Genomic DNA, 20,471 nt, shown 5'->3' on the forward strand with positions numbered 1-20,471 from the left:
TTCCAGTACCTGATTCAGCATCAAGGGAATGTCACCCACGTATACTTAACAGAGGCATCCTGTGGCAGTATGGCATTGCTGTTCTCGGTGATAACCCTCATCTGTCATATCGAGAAGGTCCTGCAGGGTAGGAACAGCCTTTGATTTATCTATGACACGGGTTGTTAATTTAATCTATGGTTGGTATACAGCCAGGTTTGTTGTTGAATGTGGGGTAATGATAGCGTCCTTCAAAAGGTGATTCCCAGGATGTCGTGTAGAATGAAACCCTGTGGAAGGTGATAGCTTTCCACATGCAAGAACCAGATAAACTTTCTGGCTCAGTTGGGATTGAAGGTCAGTCCTGAAGTCAACTGACTTGCTTTCTTTTGTGTGGAGGAGAGTGGTGTTCAAAGCACCACAGAGGAAAGACTCTTCTGGATCTAATGACAAGTGTGGGAGAGTGTAGTTTTAATGGTAATATGAAGAAGAAGATGGGATATAAGTGTATAAAACGATAAACTGTAGGCAGAAGGTAGTGAGAAATTTTTTTCTTGTCTCATAAATTATCAAAACACATGAACAAGGGGACAGTCAATGCATTATAAAAGATGGCAAATTAAAAATGGATAAAAGGAACTACAAAATGCATAATTAGACTATGGAACTCATTGCCACAGGAAGACGTTAAGGCCCAGAACTTGACCAGACTCAAAAAGGAATTGGACATTTATATGGATATCAAGAATACCCAGAATGCCTTTAATAAAATAATAAATAAATAAAAAAAGGCAAGAGAGATTAACCTTTTGGCTTAAATCCTGAGGGGTTTTTCTAACTAATAGGGGAGTAAAAGATTGTCCCACGTCTGCCTACTGCAGAGCTCTTCTGCCTTCCTCTGAAGCCTCCGGTGCTAGCCAGTGTTGGAGACGGGATACTGGACTACGTGAGTCTCAAATCTGATCCACTCTGCAATTTCTTTGTTCTTAATAGCAGGGGACTGGCAGTGGGGACTCCTTGATTCTCTTCTGTTACTGATTTGTGACCCAAGAAGCTTAAATCTCTGGCCTCAATTACACAGCTGGATTATCGAGGACTAGACAAAGTTTAGGTCCCCTAACCACTCTATGCATCAGCTTTCCCGTCTGTAGAAGAGGAGTAAGACTTGCCTACTTCTGTAAAATGCTTTGCGATTGCTAGATCAAAAGTGCAAACAAAGCATTACATATTTTTGCAGTGGCACCAGATCAGGTATTGAAGGATAATGCAGCTGAAGTATCTCTGACGGGTTCTACTTCTTCACCGGGGAGATGCTGTTCTTGGTCTTCTGGACCTTTTTTCAAAAACATCATTTTTAGAAGCTTTCCCTGTGGCATAGTCAGCATGCGAAGATACCAGCAAAATTGTTCCTTTTGCCCTGATTCAGATAGGGGATGGGGCAACCGAATTTGTCTAGTCCTCGATAATCCATCCGTGTAATTGAGGCCAGAGATCTGGCTGGTAAAAGGAAGACTTAAACTTTCGGGATGTGTTAGCCAGCATTACTGCTGCCTGCTTGTGTCATTGCTACTTGTAGTTGCTGCTTGTGTGTAGACTGGAGGCCTTTGTAGCAATAGAAATGTGTAAAGTTTAGGTCTGGAAACATCTGTTTTTTGCTTCTGTGGCACTTGGATGTTGTAGCCTTAGCACCAGGTTCCAAACTACCTTCCCTATTAGTTCTGCAAGGGAGACAGTGCTACTCACGTTCCAGCCGTCTGGGTCAGCTCTGAGGGTACGGAACATAGAATTCCTATAGCTACAACTGTGCTTCTGCACTGGATACCCCAGCCTGGAGCATTCTTCCCTGTTGTTGTGATGGTTAAAGTTTTATCATCTCCTTACTAGGAGAATCAAAGGCCTTGCTTTTTTTTCCCCCCATAGGCCTCCTCTTTGTATTTGTGGGTTATGTGGCGTTAGGCATGTAGGATGGCACATAGGACGAAGGGGCAACAATGTTAACAAACTTGCTTTGGCATTGCTGAGTGTCAGTCCAAGAGTTGTAACCCATCAGCCTGGACTAATGGAAGTTCTGCTCTTTGGATGAAGGATGTGGCTGCTCCAGCACGGAAAGATGTGTTGCGACATTTAAAGGTGGGGGCCGTGGAGCGAAAGAGCCATTGGAGGAAAACAGTCTCAATACACAGCAGTGTAGCTTGGCCCCTCTGTTTTAGCTTTACTGAATAGTTTCAGTTGTAACTGAGTTTTTGTTGATCTACTGACTCTGTTTCTGAGGCTTATCAGTTCAACCTCGGAACAGCACTTGTCCCACTCCCACGTGTGCAACGGGTGGTGGGTGTGCACACGTCTCATCGAATCAGTCCAGCATTAGTAGCTCTGGTCCACTATCCATCCCGTGATTGTCTACATTAGCAACTCATCTGTAGCTTTTCAAATCACCTCTCTTGTTTCTTTGCTTAATCTATGCAGCACAAGGATGCCGTGGAAATGAGACGTGGGGTCACACTGTTTCTTCAGTGTCTGGGAATGGAAACCTGCGTTTCTCGTACCGGAGAAGTGAAACAGCCCAAAGCTAGAGAGACCTGTGAAGGAGCAAGTGAGGGCGAAAGTTCCGCCTTGCCAGTGACTGCCTTGAACTTCAGCTAAATGATGTGAGCCTGGTAACGGGTTGGCTTCCTGGCTGTCGCTGCACTAGGCTACAACAGACACACTTTACTGTAAGCTTTGCACTTGGAGTAGCAAGCACAGCTCACCCTAGCGCAGCTTATCCTTCCCTTTCTTCATCTTTACATCTTGTGGCTGTGGCTGCATGTTTTTCTTGAACTGAAATACAGAACAATGCAACACTCTAGGTAGCATTTCTTATCTCCACTGTACCCCAGTGCACATTAGAGTGAACTCCTTTAGAGATGAATAGTAGCCGAGGCAAGGGGAGAAATTAAGCATCTGCCTACACTGGGATAACCCTGTGGCTGGGCCGGGTCAATGGATTCAGGCTCACGGGGTTTGGGCTTCATGACTGAAAAATTGCTATGTAGATGTTCAGGCTCGGGCTGGAGCCTGATCTCTGGGACGCTGCAATGGGGGAGGGTCCCAGAGATCGGGCTCCAGTCTGCGTCTGAATGTCTACACAGCAATTCTTAGCCCCCAACCTGAGTCCCGTGAGTCTGTCAGCTGACCTGGGCCAGCCACAGCCATGCTGCAGGGCTTTTATCCCAAGATGCCCACTCAAGGGGGAGAGAATGGGTGCAGCTGGGGAGTCAACAAGGCAGAGCTGCTGCAAAACCATTCAGGATGGCAAGAGATGCACAGGAGAGGGCTCTTGCACTCATTGCTGAGAAACTAGGGAGGGGCTCAGTGGGCAGGCTGATTCTAGGTGAGGGTAAAGGGTGTGGGATGGCAGGGGAGTAGAAAAGGAGGGGTTGGAATAAGTCCATGAAGGTCCATGAAGCAGCAGTGTTTGGCACATGAGGCACTCTGGGGAGCTAGAGCATGAGGTTGTATTGGAGAAGGGAGCTGCAGTAACTGGGGGCAGTGGGAATCTCTGGTCTCTGCACCTTGGTTGTGTCTATGAATTTGTTCCTTTGTCAGGAAGCTACTGATGGTAGGTGGAGAACAAGGGTGGTGAGGGTCTTTCTGTATGTCCCCAGCTTCGCCTTACAGGAATCTGATCAAAAAGCAAGTTTGTACTGTAGCCTTTGGAGAAAAACAAACCTGGTGTGGAGGCAGCATGCCCAGCCCCAGGTCACATACTGTCTAGCTGAGAAGCTGCTTTGCCTCTCCAGAGTGGGGTTCAGCACCCCCCAAAAGAGATGACTAATGAGGAGTAGAAGAGAGAGGAATAGGCTCCAACTGATGAGGGAAGTTTTCCCCTATATATCAAAGTATTTACTATGTCTCTAGACTTTCTCTTGTAGGACTGCATGGGGTGGGGGTGTAATGGGGGTGTCCTCTCTGCTTCTCTTCTGGACTCCTTCTCCCTGGGAGTCTGTTAACTCCTAAGTGTTGGTTCTAAACTCTGACACCAGCATTTTTGTGATCCAGTCAGTAAAGCTTGCTCACCTACAGAGATACAGTTGGAGATAATTACAGTCTCTATCAAGTCTGAAACAAAACATGTTTTATAGCTCTTTTGTTTTCCCTTAGGGGACTTCGCCACCATTTGAGGATTTTGTTTCGTTTTTTTTTTTTTTCCGGTGAGTTTCTTTAGGGAAGTGAAATGGAGAATCCGCTTCCTTGGAGGTGCAGAATTGATGGGAGTGATTTACAGGGAATTGCTGTGTTAGGTAGCAGGAGAAAATTCTGAATCATCTGGTTTGTATTATCTTTTGATTAAGATGTGTTGTAAAGCCCATCATATCTTGGCTTTCAGGTGTGACCCTGAAATGAAGTATATTGTTTAATGCACTTGAATGATAAGATTCAGAGTGTTTGTTTATGTATCTATCTATCTTAAAGTAATCCTATTGCCAGCCAACTTTTTAACTGCTAAACGCTCAAATGCCTTCCTCTGATAGATAAGTCTATATCAATGTAAAGTTAGGAGTAAAAAAAATTATGCTTTTGTTTGGCGTTTACTTCCAGATTACTAGTATAAAGGTAAACCTTAATCAGTGCATGCTCTGCTTCACTCTCAAAGCTGAGTCAAATTAGAAGTGTTTCTAGTTTAACTACTTTTTACTTGGGTTACTCTGACACAAAACTGGGAAGCGTTTTGCAAGTTCATGACTGTCAGACCTTCAGATTTACTTGAATATTAATAGTTTCTTCTTCCTTCTAAGTTAAATGAAAAAATACTTAGCTACTCCCACAGTGCCTTCTTTCCTGCAGTTAAGGAAGAGGGGAGGGTATTTTGGAAATTCATATAAATCCTAATAAAGCTGCAGTTTCTCCCCTCATCAACCCTCTATTCTCTTCCTTCCCCCATGCTTGCTTTTGCAACTGAATTATTAACACTCCAGTAAGTAAAATGTCTGAAGCCTGATTTAATTTTTATTGAATCTTGCTCAAAGTGCATGTTGATTTACCAAGCCAGTAACATCTCCTGTCAAGAGGATTAAAATGTTACGATATCTGCTTATGGCGATATTGGGTTTGGTTTCTTAGAATCGGCAGCATTTTAGGACTCTTTGCCCTCGGCTGGGTTGTGGCAGGGAGAGTCAGGATGTTAGCTGTAGTAGGCTAACTTCAGCTTTTCTCCTTCAGCAAGTGGACTACTTTATGCAAACGATATTATAGTCAACATCCAGCTGATTATTAGCCAGAGTGGTTTTGGAATCGGAGCATTTTTTAGTTTTCATGGCCCAGAGCAAAATGTCCCACTTATGAAGGGTATTTCATTTTCAGGGTGCCAGGGCAGCTGAATTTCTGCCTCCAACTTATCAAAATCAAACCCCTTATTTCTTCATCAAGGGCCTCTGTGCATTCCCACCAATGGGATTCAGCACCTTTAGTGCTGAGTTGTGGGACTATATAGAAAAGCCGTGTCCACTAGGGGGTGCGGTAGCGATCTCCTGGGCTCCATGTGTATAAGTGATAAGACAGGCGACACTCTGGAAGAAATCAAGACCAAGAGTCACAGCCTGGTCTCCAGACTCTCCAAGTCTGCCTCTGCTGCTTAGGAGAGAGGCGTACATCTTTTCAGTTTCAGAAACAACCCCCCATAGTTCAGCACTACCAGAGCACCCAGCCTCAGATGCGATACCAGCCTGTTCTAAAATGGCTCCTGTAAAAAGATGTCTAGGGATCCTGGTCCTGTATTGCATTCAAGGGGTCCTGGGGACACAAGGTGAATGAGGTAGTATCTTTTCTGGGACCGGCTCCATTACTGAGAGGCAAGCTTTGAGCTACGTGGAGCTCTTCTTCAGCTCTTGGAAGGGTACTCAGTATCACCGCTAAATGCAATGTGGAACAGATTCTTTAACATAAGTAAACACATTCTAAGAAACCATTCAAGGTAAAGTGGTCCATTAACACCTAAACTAGTCTGTGAAATCCTCATTTTCTTCAGGTCAGGACAAGCACTAATTGACCTGTTTGAGTCCGGACTGGAACTTCATCAGGGCACAGGGGGACAGAAAATCTCGGTCAGGCACATTCCTGCAGGACTGGAGCAGTCCTCTCCTTTACACCTTCCCTCCCATTCCCTTGATCCACAGAGTCCGAAGGAAAATCAGCCAAGCGGAGCCAGTCTGGCCCCGATAGCTCTCGTACACAGACTTCCAGCTGTCCAGAGAGCTGCAGGTTTGTCTTCCGCTCCTTCCAGGCTTCCTTTCGCAGCAACAAGGAAGTATTCACCCCAACGCAAACACATCATCTGACAGCAGAAAGAATAATCTGCTGATCACTGTGGAGGCTGATTTTACTTAGGGTTAGGGTCAAGTTGGTACTGTTACAATCCAGGAAAACTCTGCCCTCCAGATTGCAATGGACATGGTTTGTGTTGGAAGCGGCCTAAAGGGTTAACCCTGTTATGGGCAAGTGTCCCTGGGGTTTTAGAATATCTACTGTACTTGAAATCAGAAAGTTAGCAGTGACTTCCTTCAGCGTTCATGTAGCAGTTCTCTGCTCATCACAGAGTGGTCAGAGAAACCTATATTCTCACTCCTCAGTTTCATTTTTCCTTAAGAGAATGTTGAATGCCTATTCCCTGTGAGAGAGGCTCCCCCTACCTGGGACTTGAATCTAGTCTTCACCGTGCTGCTGTGTCTACCCTACAAAGCATCTTCGAAAAAGCAGTGTTCTAATAGCTGTTAGCTCTTCTAGGAGGGTGTGAGCTTGCTGCCCAGTGGTAGGGAGATAAAATTGTCAAAAGGCCTCACCCTAATTTTATGCCTGAGGTTGTCTCCAATTTTTCACCTGTCCCAATGCATCTCCCTCCCTGTTTTCTTCCCCAGACCTCAAGCTCATCCTGGGGAGTTGCATTTGTAATCATTGGAGGTTAAAAGAGCCTTGTGTTAGGAAAGACTAAATCCTTTTGAAGATCAAACTGTTTGCAGTTTATGGGGGAGATGTAGGGGGAACCAATTAAAAGCGGACTTTCTTTCCACTGTAACAAGAGATGTGTTGAACACGCTCCTTCTTACCCAGAAAGCCAGTGCTCGGGGGAGGGGGCTAAGGCACATGCTGCTAAGGCAGAGGTGGGCAAACTATGGGCCAGCGGCCACATCTGACGCTCCAGACATTTTAATCCGGCCCTTGAGCTCCCACCGGGAAGTGGGGTTTGGGGCTTGCCCTGCTCTAGTGCTCCAGCTGGGGAGCGGGGTCAGGGTCTTACTCCACTCCACATGGCTCCCGGAAGCAGCGGCATGTCCCCCCACCAGCTCATATGCATAGGGGCAGCCAGGGTGCGCCATATGCTGCCCCCACCACAAGCGCTGCCCCCCACAGCTCCCATTGACCAGGAACCACAGCCAATGGGAGCTGCAGGGGTGGTGCCTGTGGACAGGAAAGCATGCAGAGCTGCCTGGCTGCACCTCCATGTAGGAGCTGGAGGGGGGACATGCCGCTGTTTCTGGGAGCTGCTTCAGGTAAGCGCCACCTGGAGCCTGCCACCCTGACTCCCTCCCATGCCCCCAAACCCTGCCCCAACCCTGATCCCCCCTCCTGCCCTCCGAAGCCCTCTGTCCCAGCCCGGAGCACCCACCTGCACCCCCACCCCAGAGCCAACAGCCCCAGCTGGAACTCCCCTGCACCCCAATCCCCAATTTTGTGAGCATTCATGGCCTGCCATACAATTTCCCTACACAGATGTGGCCCTGGGGCCAAAAAGTTTGCCCACCCCTGTGCTGAGGCCACGGCAGCTGCTGAGGCCTGTTTAAGACAGATTCCCCCGGTAAAGATTTACAAAGCAACAACGTGGAGTCCAGTTCATGCTCTCATTAAGCACCCCTCATTGGACTTGCCATCCTGTTCCGATTCTGTTTTTGTTAGTGATGCTACAGTGTGGGGTTTTTTTTTTGCCTAGAACTCTTCCCCTGCTGTCCTCGGATGTGGGCACTGCTTGCTAATCTTCCATTACTGGGTATTCACACAGGCCTTTGAAGAGAGGCTAGTTACTAGCATGGGCGGTGGATGGAGCCCCCCCTTTGGGGAGGCTAGTCCCCGGCCCCATACCTTCCTCCTTTGTCCATCATCTCCCCCCCCCTCCCCCCCACCCCAACCAGAGACCCAAGCGCCTGCCCTAGGCCAGAGGAGCCCCAGGCTGTCTGGAGGCCTGTCAGCCGCAGCCCCAAGCTCCCTGCAGCCCCGTGACCCCCTGCTCCCCGCATGGCTGGAGCCCCAAGCTGCCCTCCCTCCCCCTGCCTGGAGGAGCCCCAGGCCAGTTGTGCCTCCCCTTCCCAGACTTCAAGCTGCCCAGGGTGGAAGTGTCTCACTGTTGCAAAGAAGCTGTTGATATGCCCCATGCAGGTTCAGGGGCTGCTATGGAGGCGTATTTGCTACTCAGCTTCCTGGGTTCCCCAGTGATCTCTCTGGAGTTCAGGAATCATTAAAAAGGGGATAGAGAATAAGACTGAGAATATCTTATTGCCCTTATATAAACCGATGGTACGCCCTCATCTCGAATACTGTGTACAGATGTGGTCTCCTCATCTCAAAAAAGATATACTGGCACTAGAAAAGGTTCAGAAAAGGGCAACTCATATGATTAAGAGTTTGGAACAGGTCCCATAGGAGGAGAGATTAAAGAGGCTAGGACTCTTCAGCTTGGAAAAGAGGAGACTAAGGGGGGATATGATAGAGGTATATAAAATCATGAGTGATGTGGAGAAAGTGGATAAGGAAAAGTTATTTACTTATTCCCATAATACAAGAACTAGGGGTCACCAAATGAAATTAATAGGCAGCAGGTTTAAAACAAAAGGAAGTTCTTCTTCACGCAGCGCACAACTTGTGGAACTCCTTACCTGAGGAGGTTGTGTAGGCTAGGACTATAACAGCATTTAAAAGAGAACTGGATAAATTCATGGTGGTTAAGTCCATTAATGGCTATTAGCCAGGACAGGTAAGGAATGGTGTCCCTAGCCTCTGTCAGAGGGTGGAGATGGATGGCAGGCGAGAGATCACTTGATCATTGCCTGTTAGGTTCACTCCCTCTGGGGCACCTGGCATTGGCCACTGTCGGTAGACAGGATACTGGGCTAGATGGACCTTTGGTCTGACCCGGTACAGCCTTTCTTATGTTCTTATGGAGCAGCATAAAGCAAAAACTTCTCCCCCCCCCCCCCTCCTCCCCCCCACCCCGAAACCCTGCAATCAGGGATTCAGCGGCTGTGGCCTCCCCAGCCTATTATACCCCATGGTTACTAGTGACTGTTGTATTTATGCCACCCACCGTTCCCTCTGCCTCGGAGTTTTGTGTTTTGGCACTCTGCAGACATGGGAGAAGGAACTGAAGCTGCTGTTTTTTATTGATATTATCGCAGCACCTTGGAGCTCCATTCAGAGCCCAGGACCCCATTGAGTCAAGCATTGTACAAACAGAAGAACGAGTCCTTGCCCCAAAGAGCTTGCAGTCTAAGCGTGACAAGTTACAACAGATGGATGCTGACTGATGAGGGAGTATAAGGAAACGCGTATGGTCAGCATGGTAGGCTGTAGTCTCAGCACACTAGCAGCTTAATTGTTGTCAATGCTTTTGTAGGCCTCACAGCAAAGGGGAGTTTTAAGGAGTGTTTTGAGGAGCATAATGAATTAACTTGGCAAAAGTTTACAGGGAGCTTGTCCCAGGCACAAGGGGCAGCATGGGAGAAAACACGCAAGTACTTGTTGGAAAATTTAACAAGTGGGCGACGGATGCTTTCATCCTGGGCCAACTGGAGTCTACCTTTTGTTACTTGGACGAGACGATTGGTAGGGATAAGTCATGAAGGGCCTTGAAAGTGAAAATAATTAGTTTTGTTTGATATGATAGAAGGTAGAGCCAGTGAAGAGAGGGTGACATAGTCTAAGTGACAGGCTTTGAAAATGATCTTTGCAACAGTGTTTTGCAAGGACGTCAGTGGGGCAAGATTGCATTTGTCAAGGCCAGAAAGAAGAAGGTTGCAGAAATGAGATGTGAGATGATGAGTTTTAGCTGTGTGGATGGATAGGGGAGGCTGTGTCTTAGAAATGTTATGCAGAAAGAATCTGCAAGACTTAAATGCAACCTGGATGTGAGGCCCTAGAGAGAAGTCCAAGTCAAAAGATGACACTCAGGTTACAGGCTGGTGGTAGTGTCCACTACCTCATTTTTCAATCACAGTGGGACGGGCTTTGGGAGGAGAGATTAAAGAGTTCTGGTTTAGCCATGTTGAGTTTGAGCTGATGGCCAGACACCCATGAGGAGATGTCAGAGACAGGCTGAGATTTCTGTTTGGACAAACAGGTCTGGAGTAGAGAGGTAGAACCATCAGCATAGAGATGGTAGTTGAGTTCGTATTTGTGGATAAGATTGACCAGATAAATGAAGGAGGGAGAAAAGAAGGGCACCTAGGAAGTGTGTGAGGGTGCACACCCTTATGTACATGGAGCCAACAAAATGCTCCTGATATGTGGTGATACCTAGCACAAGAGTGCTACCGCTCTCTCAGTGGACACAGCTTTTCTGAACAGTTTTGCAGGTCAGCACTAGAGATGCTGAATCGGGTCAGTGTGAATGCCCAGACGCAACTCTGGAAGAACAGTTACTAGTAGGAAGAGGTTACTTACTTTCTCCAATCCAGTGGTCTGAACTGACGGGGCCTCTGAGATGCCAAACAAACATAGCTGGTGAGTTTAAGTTAGTCTGGCAGCTTTAACAAATAACCTTTTATTTTTTGTTTACAAGGTTTTTACTCTTCAGAAAGTGCAATCCTAGAATAGGTGGATCTTGGTTGTTGGTAAATACAACAGCATTATTCTGTGTCGCGCTCATCGAATCACTGTGGAAAATGGAGATACTTCAGGTGCAGACAAAGATTATTGCATCCCTTCCCGAAAAAAGAAAAGGGGGGGAAAAAAAAGCGGCTACCATGGAAAAGTACTGGAACCGAGTGAAAATCTGTCAGTGTGAATGATGGGCTTGTGCCCTTCTGCAGTCCAGGACAAGACCATTGTGTCTTCAGGAGGCCTAAATCTCCTTTATGCACTCTGGTATTGTTTTATTTTCCTGCTTGCCAGCAAATCTTATAGCTGCATTTGTCTTAGTGCCAGGTCATGCGACATGAAAGATCTTTGTGCACGAAGCAGTGCAAGGCTTTTGAGTACCAAGATATAATTCAATGAAATTGCATTAGATTGCTTATCACTTAAGGTGCCATCTATTTTCCTAGGGTTGTTTGTTTTTTTTACACCGTGGCGCTTCTTGTTTATATATCAAACTGGAGCACATTTAATATGCAAGATAATGGCCTTCTGTTCAGAAAGAATATCTGCAACATACCTTTCCTCCTGGGTGGGACGTACTGTACCCAGTGAGGTTTGGTATGGAACTTCAGACATCCTAAAGCAAATAGTGAGGACTGCCATTCAGTGATACTGAGTGTGAAGCAAGTTAGGAGGAAATTTTGTTCGTACCCCTTGTATCCTGTGCCAGCCTTTGCCAAGTATATAGCCCTCTTGTTCAGCCGTACCCTCCTCTTTTCAACTCCAAGAGCATTAAAACTAGGAAAGTTGTGCTGAAGTCCTCTCGTGCAGACTTAAGTGCAGCTGTGCATTCTCCAAGCAGCTGGAGCTGTGCTGGTACTCTGGGTGCGAAGTTTGTGTGTCTGCATGTGGTGTCATGTGACTCACCTAGACTTAAAGAATTATTTTCTTTCTCTGAAGTGACCCCAAGTTAAATCAGGGATCTGCATTTGACACCTCTGCCAAAGCACTTCCTTTGCTTGTCTGTGCTTGCCTTTCTGTATTTGGTTACCATATAGGTTAATGCTCCGGCAGCGAAGCCCAATTATAGACTAGGAAGACTTCTAGCTGGTGTTCACTTTAGTAAGAGAACCTCTTCGAGATCAGACCTGCCTTAGCAGGCTGGCTGGACTTTTTATATTGCAGTGCAGATTTCCACGTGTTTTTCTTGCTGTGTAGGGTGGTTGTACCGTTTTAACAGAGCACTACTGCTGTGGCATAGCTGATACCACAGCATTGTCTTGATGCTCTAGTCTAGTTCGGCTTGTATTGGGGTTCTACTTTAAAGACCTGTAATTATGAGGGATGTATAAGGAGTCAAAACAACTTATTCCTGGCAGAAATTTAGCTTTCAAGACTTCAGCCCATGAGTGACTTACTTTAAAACCAAACTTAGTCCTACCTCTTTTCCCCCTTTAAGTGGAGTTCATGTATATGAGCTTGATGCATATTGGCCATGTTTCAGGGCTCATAGAGTACAAAAACTAGTCTGATTTTTAAAAAGGGAAAACGGGGAAGAGATTAATCGTTTTTTCTATGGTTTAAAAACAGCTCTGTTAGATGCCCAAGTCTAGGGCCTGGTCCACACTAACCCCCCACTTCGAACTAAGGTACACAAATTCAGCTACGTTAATAACGTAGCTGAATTCGAAGTACCTTAGTTCGAACTTACCGCGGGTCCAGACGCGGCAGGCAGGCTCCCCCGTTGATGCCGCGTACTCCTCTCGCCGAGCTGGAGTACCGGCGTCGACGGTGAGCACTTCTGGGATTGATCCCAGAAGATCGATTGCTTACCTCCGGGTCCGGCGGTAAGTGTAGACCTATCCTAGATTGGCAATCCAACTAGTTGCATCAGGTGACACAAAGTGGGTGGCATATATCAGGATGCAATCATTTTAGGACACTACTTGACCAGATGTTCTATTGTTTGCAGTTGGTTTCTCCAATCACAAATAGTATTGTCGCAGTCCACATTTATGGAGGAGCTAGGTGCATCTGCCCTGTGGTACACAGATGCAGTTCAAAGTGGACCGTAGTTTCCATAGGACTGAGAAGCCACAGGATTCTTTAGTTGGGTCCTTAATGAGGTATTTGTTTGGGACATTGGCGACCTTTCATCTTGATTGGGGAAGAACCCTGAGTCTTCGAGCTCTTGTACTGCAAAGGAACAAGATTTTCTAGATTTCAGTCAGAATCTTGATATGTTATTGAGGGCTTCATATACCGGAAGATTGTTGTTCCCTCAAATCCGATGGGACTCAAAGGATTCTCATGTTGCAGCAGATTTGGCGTGTGTGGATGTGTGAGTACAGAAAGCCACAGTTGTGGTGTTTTTACTGTGCCTGTAGTGATCCTCATGGTGGTGGGAAGTCCAGAAGTGACGTGTGGGAGCTGTGTGACCAGACAGGTGAGCAGTATTCTGTGGTAGAGTAGACAAGGCCAGTGAAGATTTCTATAGAGTTTTTGCATCCGCTTTCAGGGTTGTTTCTGTTGGTAGAGATTAGTTAACATTTAGTCTGGCATTCCTACACCGCTGCCTTGGTGCTGCAATATAGATTGCATTTAAATCATTGGGCTCATAACTGGCAAATGCCAAGGAACTTCACGTCGCAGGTTCTTTGGTCCCAAACATGTGCAGTTAGGTACAGAGAAGTATAAATTCAGGGACACCGCTTCCACTGACTCGTACTGTTGTGCTTGTGACATTTTGCTAAACCCCTTGATAGTTTGTACTTAGCTGGGCTTATTCTGCTGTGTTGTCCTACATGCTGCTACTCAATTGTTCATGTAGAAAGGCCATTGGAATAAACTGCCAGCATCTTCGTTGTGCCGTCATGACTTTTTGACTTAGACACAGAAGAGATTTTGAGGATACATGAAAATTTTAATATATTTTGTTTAAGAGGATTCTCCTCCATAACTTGTATTTCTTCCAAACCACTTTTTGAATGGTGACGATCCTGTTAGAAGAACTGACCTTTCTCTGAGTGACCATAGGAGACTGACCTCCTTTCAGATGGGAGTTTTGTTGTCTTGTGTAGTGAGCTTTTTGTCAGGCCTAAGGGATAACCCATTACAGCTAATTTCATGTTCCGTTCCCGTTTGCACCAGGGTATATGGCTGATTTTTAAATCATGATTAAAATCAGGGGTTTAAATCACTTTGATTTGAATCAAACAGGAAACTTTGATTTAAATTGTGTTGGGTTTTTTTTAATTGGTACATTTTAGTTCTTTTCCTGAAGAAAGGTTGGTTCTCATTAGCTGGTAACCATTAAAACATGTTGTTTGCAGCTAAGTACAGCCTTGACATTAACTTTGGTACTATTTTTTGCTAACACGAGGATACAGTATATCTAAATACATTTACTTAAGCAGTTATATAGCTTAACTTACATTGTTCAGATTCTAACATAAAAATATAAATTAAGAAATTGGTGAATGATGCATTTCTTAAATGCACAAAACAGTTTTATTTACTAAAAAATAAAATAGTATCTTAAGTGTTGCATACTTGAACTTTTTGATAAACTTTTTTCTTATCAAAACATGCTGCATTTAAAACTAACTGCTTCATTGAAAAAAAGGAAGTATGATCTGTAATTAATGATTGTTTCTGGTAACCATGTCCTTCAAGATTATGGAACTAGTCGATCTCCGCTTCTCACACCTAGTTTCTATTCATAAGTTGAAAGAGAAAAACAAGCTATTTCAACTTCCATTTGTTTTCTTAACTTGGAATGAACTGGTCATTGAACTGAGCGAGGGGAATAAACACACTGAGGCTATGGCTACACTACAGAGCGTACAGTGGAGCTGCACTGCTCTAGCACAGATGCTCTGAGTCTAGGCTGACGGGAGAGAGCTCTCCCATTGACTTAATTATTCCAGCCCCCCACAAATAGCAGTAGCTATGTTGGTGGGAGAAGCTGTCCTGCCAACATAATGCTCTACACACCAGCGCTTAGGTCGGTGTAATTTGCATCGATCCGGGGAGTGGCTTATTCACCCCCCTGAATGACCTAACTTATACCGACCTACGTGTGGCGTGTACATAGCAGAAGAAAATCATTCTCTCTGTACCTGGAGAAGAAGCTACTGCTGCCGAAAGCTGGTTTAGCACTTCAGAAAACCGGGGTTCCAGGTGCTTAGCCACGGACGTGCATCAGAGCAGTGGGGTGAATTTCTTTTGAAACTTTGCAGCTTTCATTTATTACTTAATATCTTTGTGTTTAATTTAAATGATTGTAATAGATTATAGCAAGTTTAGGCCTTAATACAGGTTGTCCTTTTTAAACTTTAAATACTTTGTTTTGAAAAGTAAGCCTGTCATTTAAAATTTAATACATTGATTTAAATAATTATCCGCTCTGATTTGCACTGCGTGGGGTTTTGCACCTCGAGTGCATGGCAGTGTCTGGAGCAGAAAAAAGTGAAGGGAATGGTCTTGTGTTGTATTAACCTTTTTTGGTAAGATGCAGCGTTGTCACTGTAAGTGCATCACATTCTTTACAGACTAATAGGGTAACTTAACTGAAAGCAGCTGACTGCAGAAAAATGACAGTTTACAGAAGACTTTATTCTTTAAAGAAAAAAAGCTCTGCTCCCCTGTCTCTGACCTGATGACTTGAAATACTTTTTTTGCTTGGTTTGAGAGTCTTTTTTCAAAGACTAAAGGCCCCACCCTCATCCAGCACAACCCCTTTCCATGGTGCTCCAGTGCAAACACCTGACATCCTGCTGTTCTCCACCCTACCCCTGGGCAACAAGAACAGCCTTCAGCGACCCCAGTACATTATGAGGGAATGTGGTGGAACTCCATGACCTGCATGGAGGGGCCAAGAGGGACAACCTCCCTGCTGGCCCAGTCCCCTCTCCCAGTTGGCTTCTGAAGGGAAAGCACAAGAGAGAGACCCTTAGCTCAGCTACAGAATGAGAACGGGATGGAACATGAACCCTATTAAAACTCTTGTATGCACAAATGAAAAATGGTCAAACTTCTGAAAGTAACTGTGCTTATAATCCAGCCTTGGGCCTCCATGCTCCAAGCTAGTCTTTCATGGGCGTGGCACAAGGCTGCTGTTCTGTCTCTCTGCCATGACTTATTGATTGTGGGAGCATAGCAGGATGCACCTCAACCCTCCCCCTCATGACCTGTGCGCAAACTCCCACATGGGTTGGAACCATTTGACACCTCTATGAACAGGTGTAAACAAACATAGCCCATAGATAGTATGCACCTGCTCCAGGGACCTGCTGGGCTTTGGGAGAGGTGCATCAGTATGGAGGTAGACCATGCAATACTGGCAGGGGGTGCACTGTGCACCCTGGACCAGGCACCCTGGGTGCATGCAATTCCAGCAAGTCAGGTTGCCACTGGGCAGTTCTCTAGTGTAGACAAGGGTTCTGGCTTCTTTGTTACCAAACATACTATTTTTGCAAAGAAAACAGGAGGCTTCTTAGGAAAGCCAAGCCCAAATATCTCTTGGAGGAAGTGGTTGAACCTCCCCTGTAATCTGTCTGAATGGTTTTCATGTATTATCCTGCTGGTTCAGGCCTCAGCCTTGTCCCCTTGCAGCTCCATTCCCTGTTCTTGGGCCCCATTGTGCTGGAGCTCTCCCCCACCCTCTGTATTCTGTTGGGTGCATTCTAGCCCATAGCACTTAGGGAAAATCCAAGCATGGAAGACACCAGGTTGCGTGAGGCTGGGAACAAAAGCACCCTGAGCTGCATCTGTGGGTTAATTTGCCCAGCTGAGCAGGAGGCCGGCCGTCTGTGTTCCATGTCAGTGGGACACCAGTGCCCAGTAGAGTGGCTGGGCCCAATGGTTGGCACTGGAGTTCAGGGGAGGAAGGACACAGTAAGGCAAGGGGAAGAATACTAGCGATTGCACCAGAGCTTGGGTGTTCCCAAGTTATCAGCCTGGAAAGAGAGTCTCTGTGGTCCAGCTTAAGTCTCCTAACTCCACACACGAGACTCTTAATTGGCTGCATTTGCTGCTTTTTCTCCCTGTTGCCCTGATACTGACCCTGCTTTTATGCCAATCTCTCTCCATAGGATGGACAGAATGACTGAAGATGCACTGCGCCTGAACCTCTTAAAACGGAGCTTGGACCAAGCAGACGACCGGGAGGATGTCCTGGCAAAGAGGTTGAAAATGGAAGGGCACGAGGCCATGGAGCGCCTGAAGATGCTGGCACTGCTGAAGAGGAAGGATCTTTCTGGCCTCGAGGTGCCCCACGAGCTCCCAGTGAAGCAGGACGGTGTTAAAGTCTATGAAGAGAAGCTGAATGGGAGCCTGAGGCCCCATGCAGATGGCAGGACTGCAGGGCGGCCGGGCAAAGAGAACATTAATGATGAGCCGGTGGACATGAGCGCAAGGAGAAGGTAGGCCACCGAACAACCGGAGTTTGTGTCAGTTACATCTCAGCACAGACTCTCTCTGTTCTCCCAGATGTGAAGTCCACAGTCATGGGAATTAGAGCAGCATTTAGTGGGGCTGCCTGCAGATCTTCCATGGCATCTGAATGTCTGCTTGTGAAATCTCTCTGGCAGGCTCGGCTAGGAGGAGCAGTTGCTGTGCTTCCCAGCAGAGGTTCTCTGGGAACATGAACAGTGTTCTCCCACTATCAAGAAGCCTACCCGTTATTTTTGCTGTCCAAACCACCCCCCTTCAACACGCAAGTGGATTTTGTTCCCTTACTGATAAATTTGTGTATCGTATATAAACTACAGCAGTAATGTGGTGACTGGGCAGACACCTGTCTGTGCATTTAACAAAACAATCCCACTCCATTTAGTCTTTTATTAGCTCCTACAAAAGTGACAACTAAAATCCTCTATTTAGCTAAAGGTGAAGTATGGTATAAGTGCACAGATAATCAATCTTGACCCTAACCTTGGAGAAACTGGTGACTCCAGGAGTAAGAAGGTAATTGTTCTCTTAGCAGAGTCTAAGGGCTTGTCTACACTACAGCGCGGGGTCGATCTAAGATGTACAACTTCAGCTTTGTGAATAGCGTAGCTCAAGTCGACTGACTTAGATCTATTTACCGCGATGTCTTCACTGCGGTAAGTTGACAGCTGATGCTCTTCCGTCGACTCCGCTTGCACTTCTCGTTCTGGTGGAGTACCGGAGTCGACGGGGTAAATTAACCCCCACTGGATTGATTGATTGCCCGCAGATCCGGCGGGTGGTGTAGACAAGCCCTTAGACCACAGGTGAAAAGGCTATCAGTGGCTGGTGAGTTCCGTCCATTTCCAGGAGGAGGGTTTGGTACTTCTTGCAGCATGTACTCGCTTCCTGTGCACATGGGCAGTGCCTGCCTACTTGGTTTGCTGCAGCTGGGCTCCAGTTGTCAAATTCTCTTCAGGCATCCTCTGAGGGTGGGCTGGTGGTGAATATTAAGGAAGTTTGAGATAGCATAGCCACATGTGCGTGAACTTGTGAACTAGGAGAGGCAGTAGCACCATACAGCAAGAAACTGAATAGGAGATTGTTATTTTAAAGAGTACAGTGCTCCTCCTTTGGGAGGAGGGTGTGTTGGGGGTGGGGTTTGAAGTTTTAACACTCTCTTTAAGTGGGCTATCAGGTTCTTTGTTTTTCCTGACACTTAGCTGTGAACTCATTTTGGTCCTTGTGCAGATCGCTGCTTGCTGGTCTAACAAATCCACTGCTGGGTGCAGATGTCATGAGGTTTAAAAATAAAATAAATTGGTATGGTATACAGGAGGGGCTTGGTTTGCATCCAGAAACCGGTTGTTAGTGACTTGGAATGAAACTTCTTTGAAAGAGGCAGAGCTCCTAAAAGCCAAATTTCTTCCACTTCAAGAACTGCAACCTGTTATGCTAGCAGCTTGCTCCGTGTCCTTATGGGCTAGCCAGATTTGAATCTCCTGTTGGCAGAATAGTTCTTTGCTCGTGGACTAGCAGAGTGGCTTCTTTAATGGAACTGTTTTGCATATAACAGCAGGCAGCAAAAATTCCTCCTAATGGTTCTTTTAACAATAAAGACGTCTCATTTGGTGATGGGATGCTTTCTGGCCAGCGCTTTGTTCTTCCCATTCCGAGTTAAAAGCAACTGGATTGTGATTCAGCAAAACTGTCTGTCTTAGTTACTGTTTTCCAAGTATTTTTGTGTTAGTGAGTTTTTTGGCAGAAGAGTAATCTCTGGATTTAAGGAGGACTCCTTGGTTCTTCAAAATAGCTGGTGTGCAGGGGTGGGAGGTTTTACATGTATTCCGGGTCCCCTCCTTGCTGATGTGGGTGATGCTAGTTTATTGTGTTCTACACAAATTAATGCTTTTAGACACTCGCTTATGTGTCAAATTCTGACTTGCAATGAGTTATGGGTGGTGAGTAGGCCTGAGACACCAATAGCAGGAGGGAGAAAGTCTCTAATGTACACTTGCCTGGATTATTTCATTTTGGCTAGCAATAACCCATCATGTGTTTTCCATCTAGTAAGTTGCCTCTGCTGTTGATTTTGTTTCCTTTATCACAAAGAAAGGCAATTGAGCACAAGCTGAAACATTGTATCCATCAGTGTAGAGTCTTGGTAATCATTATTAGGGATGTAAATATCATTTTAATAGTTTATGGTTCTCTTTTTAAATTGTATTGTTTAACTGGTTAAAGGGAGAAGGGCCCCAGGTACCTAGTTTGTCCTGATTCGGCCTCCGCAGACACTCCATGCCACCCCAGCAGCAGCTTCCCTTCACTGACCAGCGGGCTGTCCACCTCCGCAGCCAAACCCCTTCCACTGGCACAAGGGGAGGCTGGGGATTACGTTTACCTCCTGACGGGGCCCGCAGTCCCTACCCGCCCCCATGGCCTAAACACGCTCCCCCTGCAAAGCCTCCAGAGCCAGCCAGGACTGGGATCCACTGGCCCAGGGCAGGAGACCCACGCACGGGGTTAACTGTTAGGGTGGCTTAACGGTAGGACTAATACTTACTGGTTAACGGTTTAATATTTTACATCCTTCGTTGTTACAGAAATACTTTCATGTACAAGAAACACTTTAATGGAGCCAGAGGTCTCCCTTTGTTTAAACTCTTACGTGGAGGTTCTGCTTCAGGAGTGTCGTCGCAATTCCACTAATTCTTTGGAGAATTGTCTGATCTAAGGCGTGAGCCTTACAGACCCTGGGCTTGGCCTGATCTGTGGCACAAGCAAGTTCCACAGCCCCTCTGATCTGTGAAGTCGCCATTAGTTAGTCAGGTCACTCAAGGTTCATATTGTTTATCATTTGGGGGAGAGACCGCATGGCCCAATGGACAGGGAGCCAGGAATGGGGAGTTCTCATCCTAGCTCTGTGACTGATTTGCCCTGCAGCCGTGGGCAACTCATTTCATTTGTGACACGTGGATAACATTTAGCCACCTTACCATGGTGATGAGATTAGTGTTAAAGCTCAACATAGATGCACAGTGTACCGGGAATAATAGCAGCTCTGTATGATGCATTATCATGTGCTATTAACTTGTGTATTCCTCATGCAAGGGCTAGTGGGTCAGTCTGTGATAAAGTGGAGGCCTGGCATGGTTAGGGAATTGTTCTCTCCTTCGGAGTCCCCGTTTTGATTTTTCAGTTGTCACGGTGGGGAGGGGAGAGGAAGTTGAATTTGAGAT

General features: G+C 46.2%; 1 protein-coding gene across 5 annotated transcripts in view; it reads left to right on the top strand.

The window, feature by feature from the left end:
* Window positions 1–20,471, top strand: part of GATAD2B (GATA zinc finger domain containing 2B) — a 78,631-nt gene that overhangs the window by 32,716 nt on the left and 25,444 nt on the right. For all 5 annotated transcript variants that reach the window (XM_034792045.1, XM_034792042.1, XM_034792044.1 and 2 more), the window contains one exon: window positions 16,896–17,225. In XM_034792045.1, coding sequence (XP_034647936.1) covers window positions 16,897–17,225 — 329 coding nt within the window. In that variant the 5' untranslated portion in view covers window position 16,896. The remainder of the gene's footprint in view (window positions 1–16,895; window positions 17,226–20,471) is intronic.

The sequence above is a fragment of the Trachemys scripta genome, chromosome 16, assembly GCF_013100865.1.
Source record: "Trachemys scripta elegans isolate TJP31775 chromosome 16, CAS_Tse_1.0, whole genome shotgun sequence".
Lineage (NCBI taxonomy): Eukaryota > Metazoa > Chordata > Testudines > Emydidae > Trachemys > Trachemys scripta.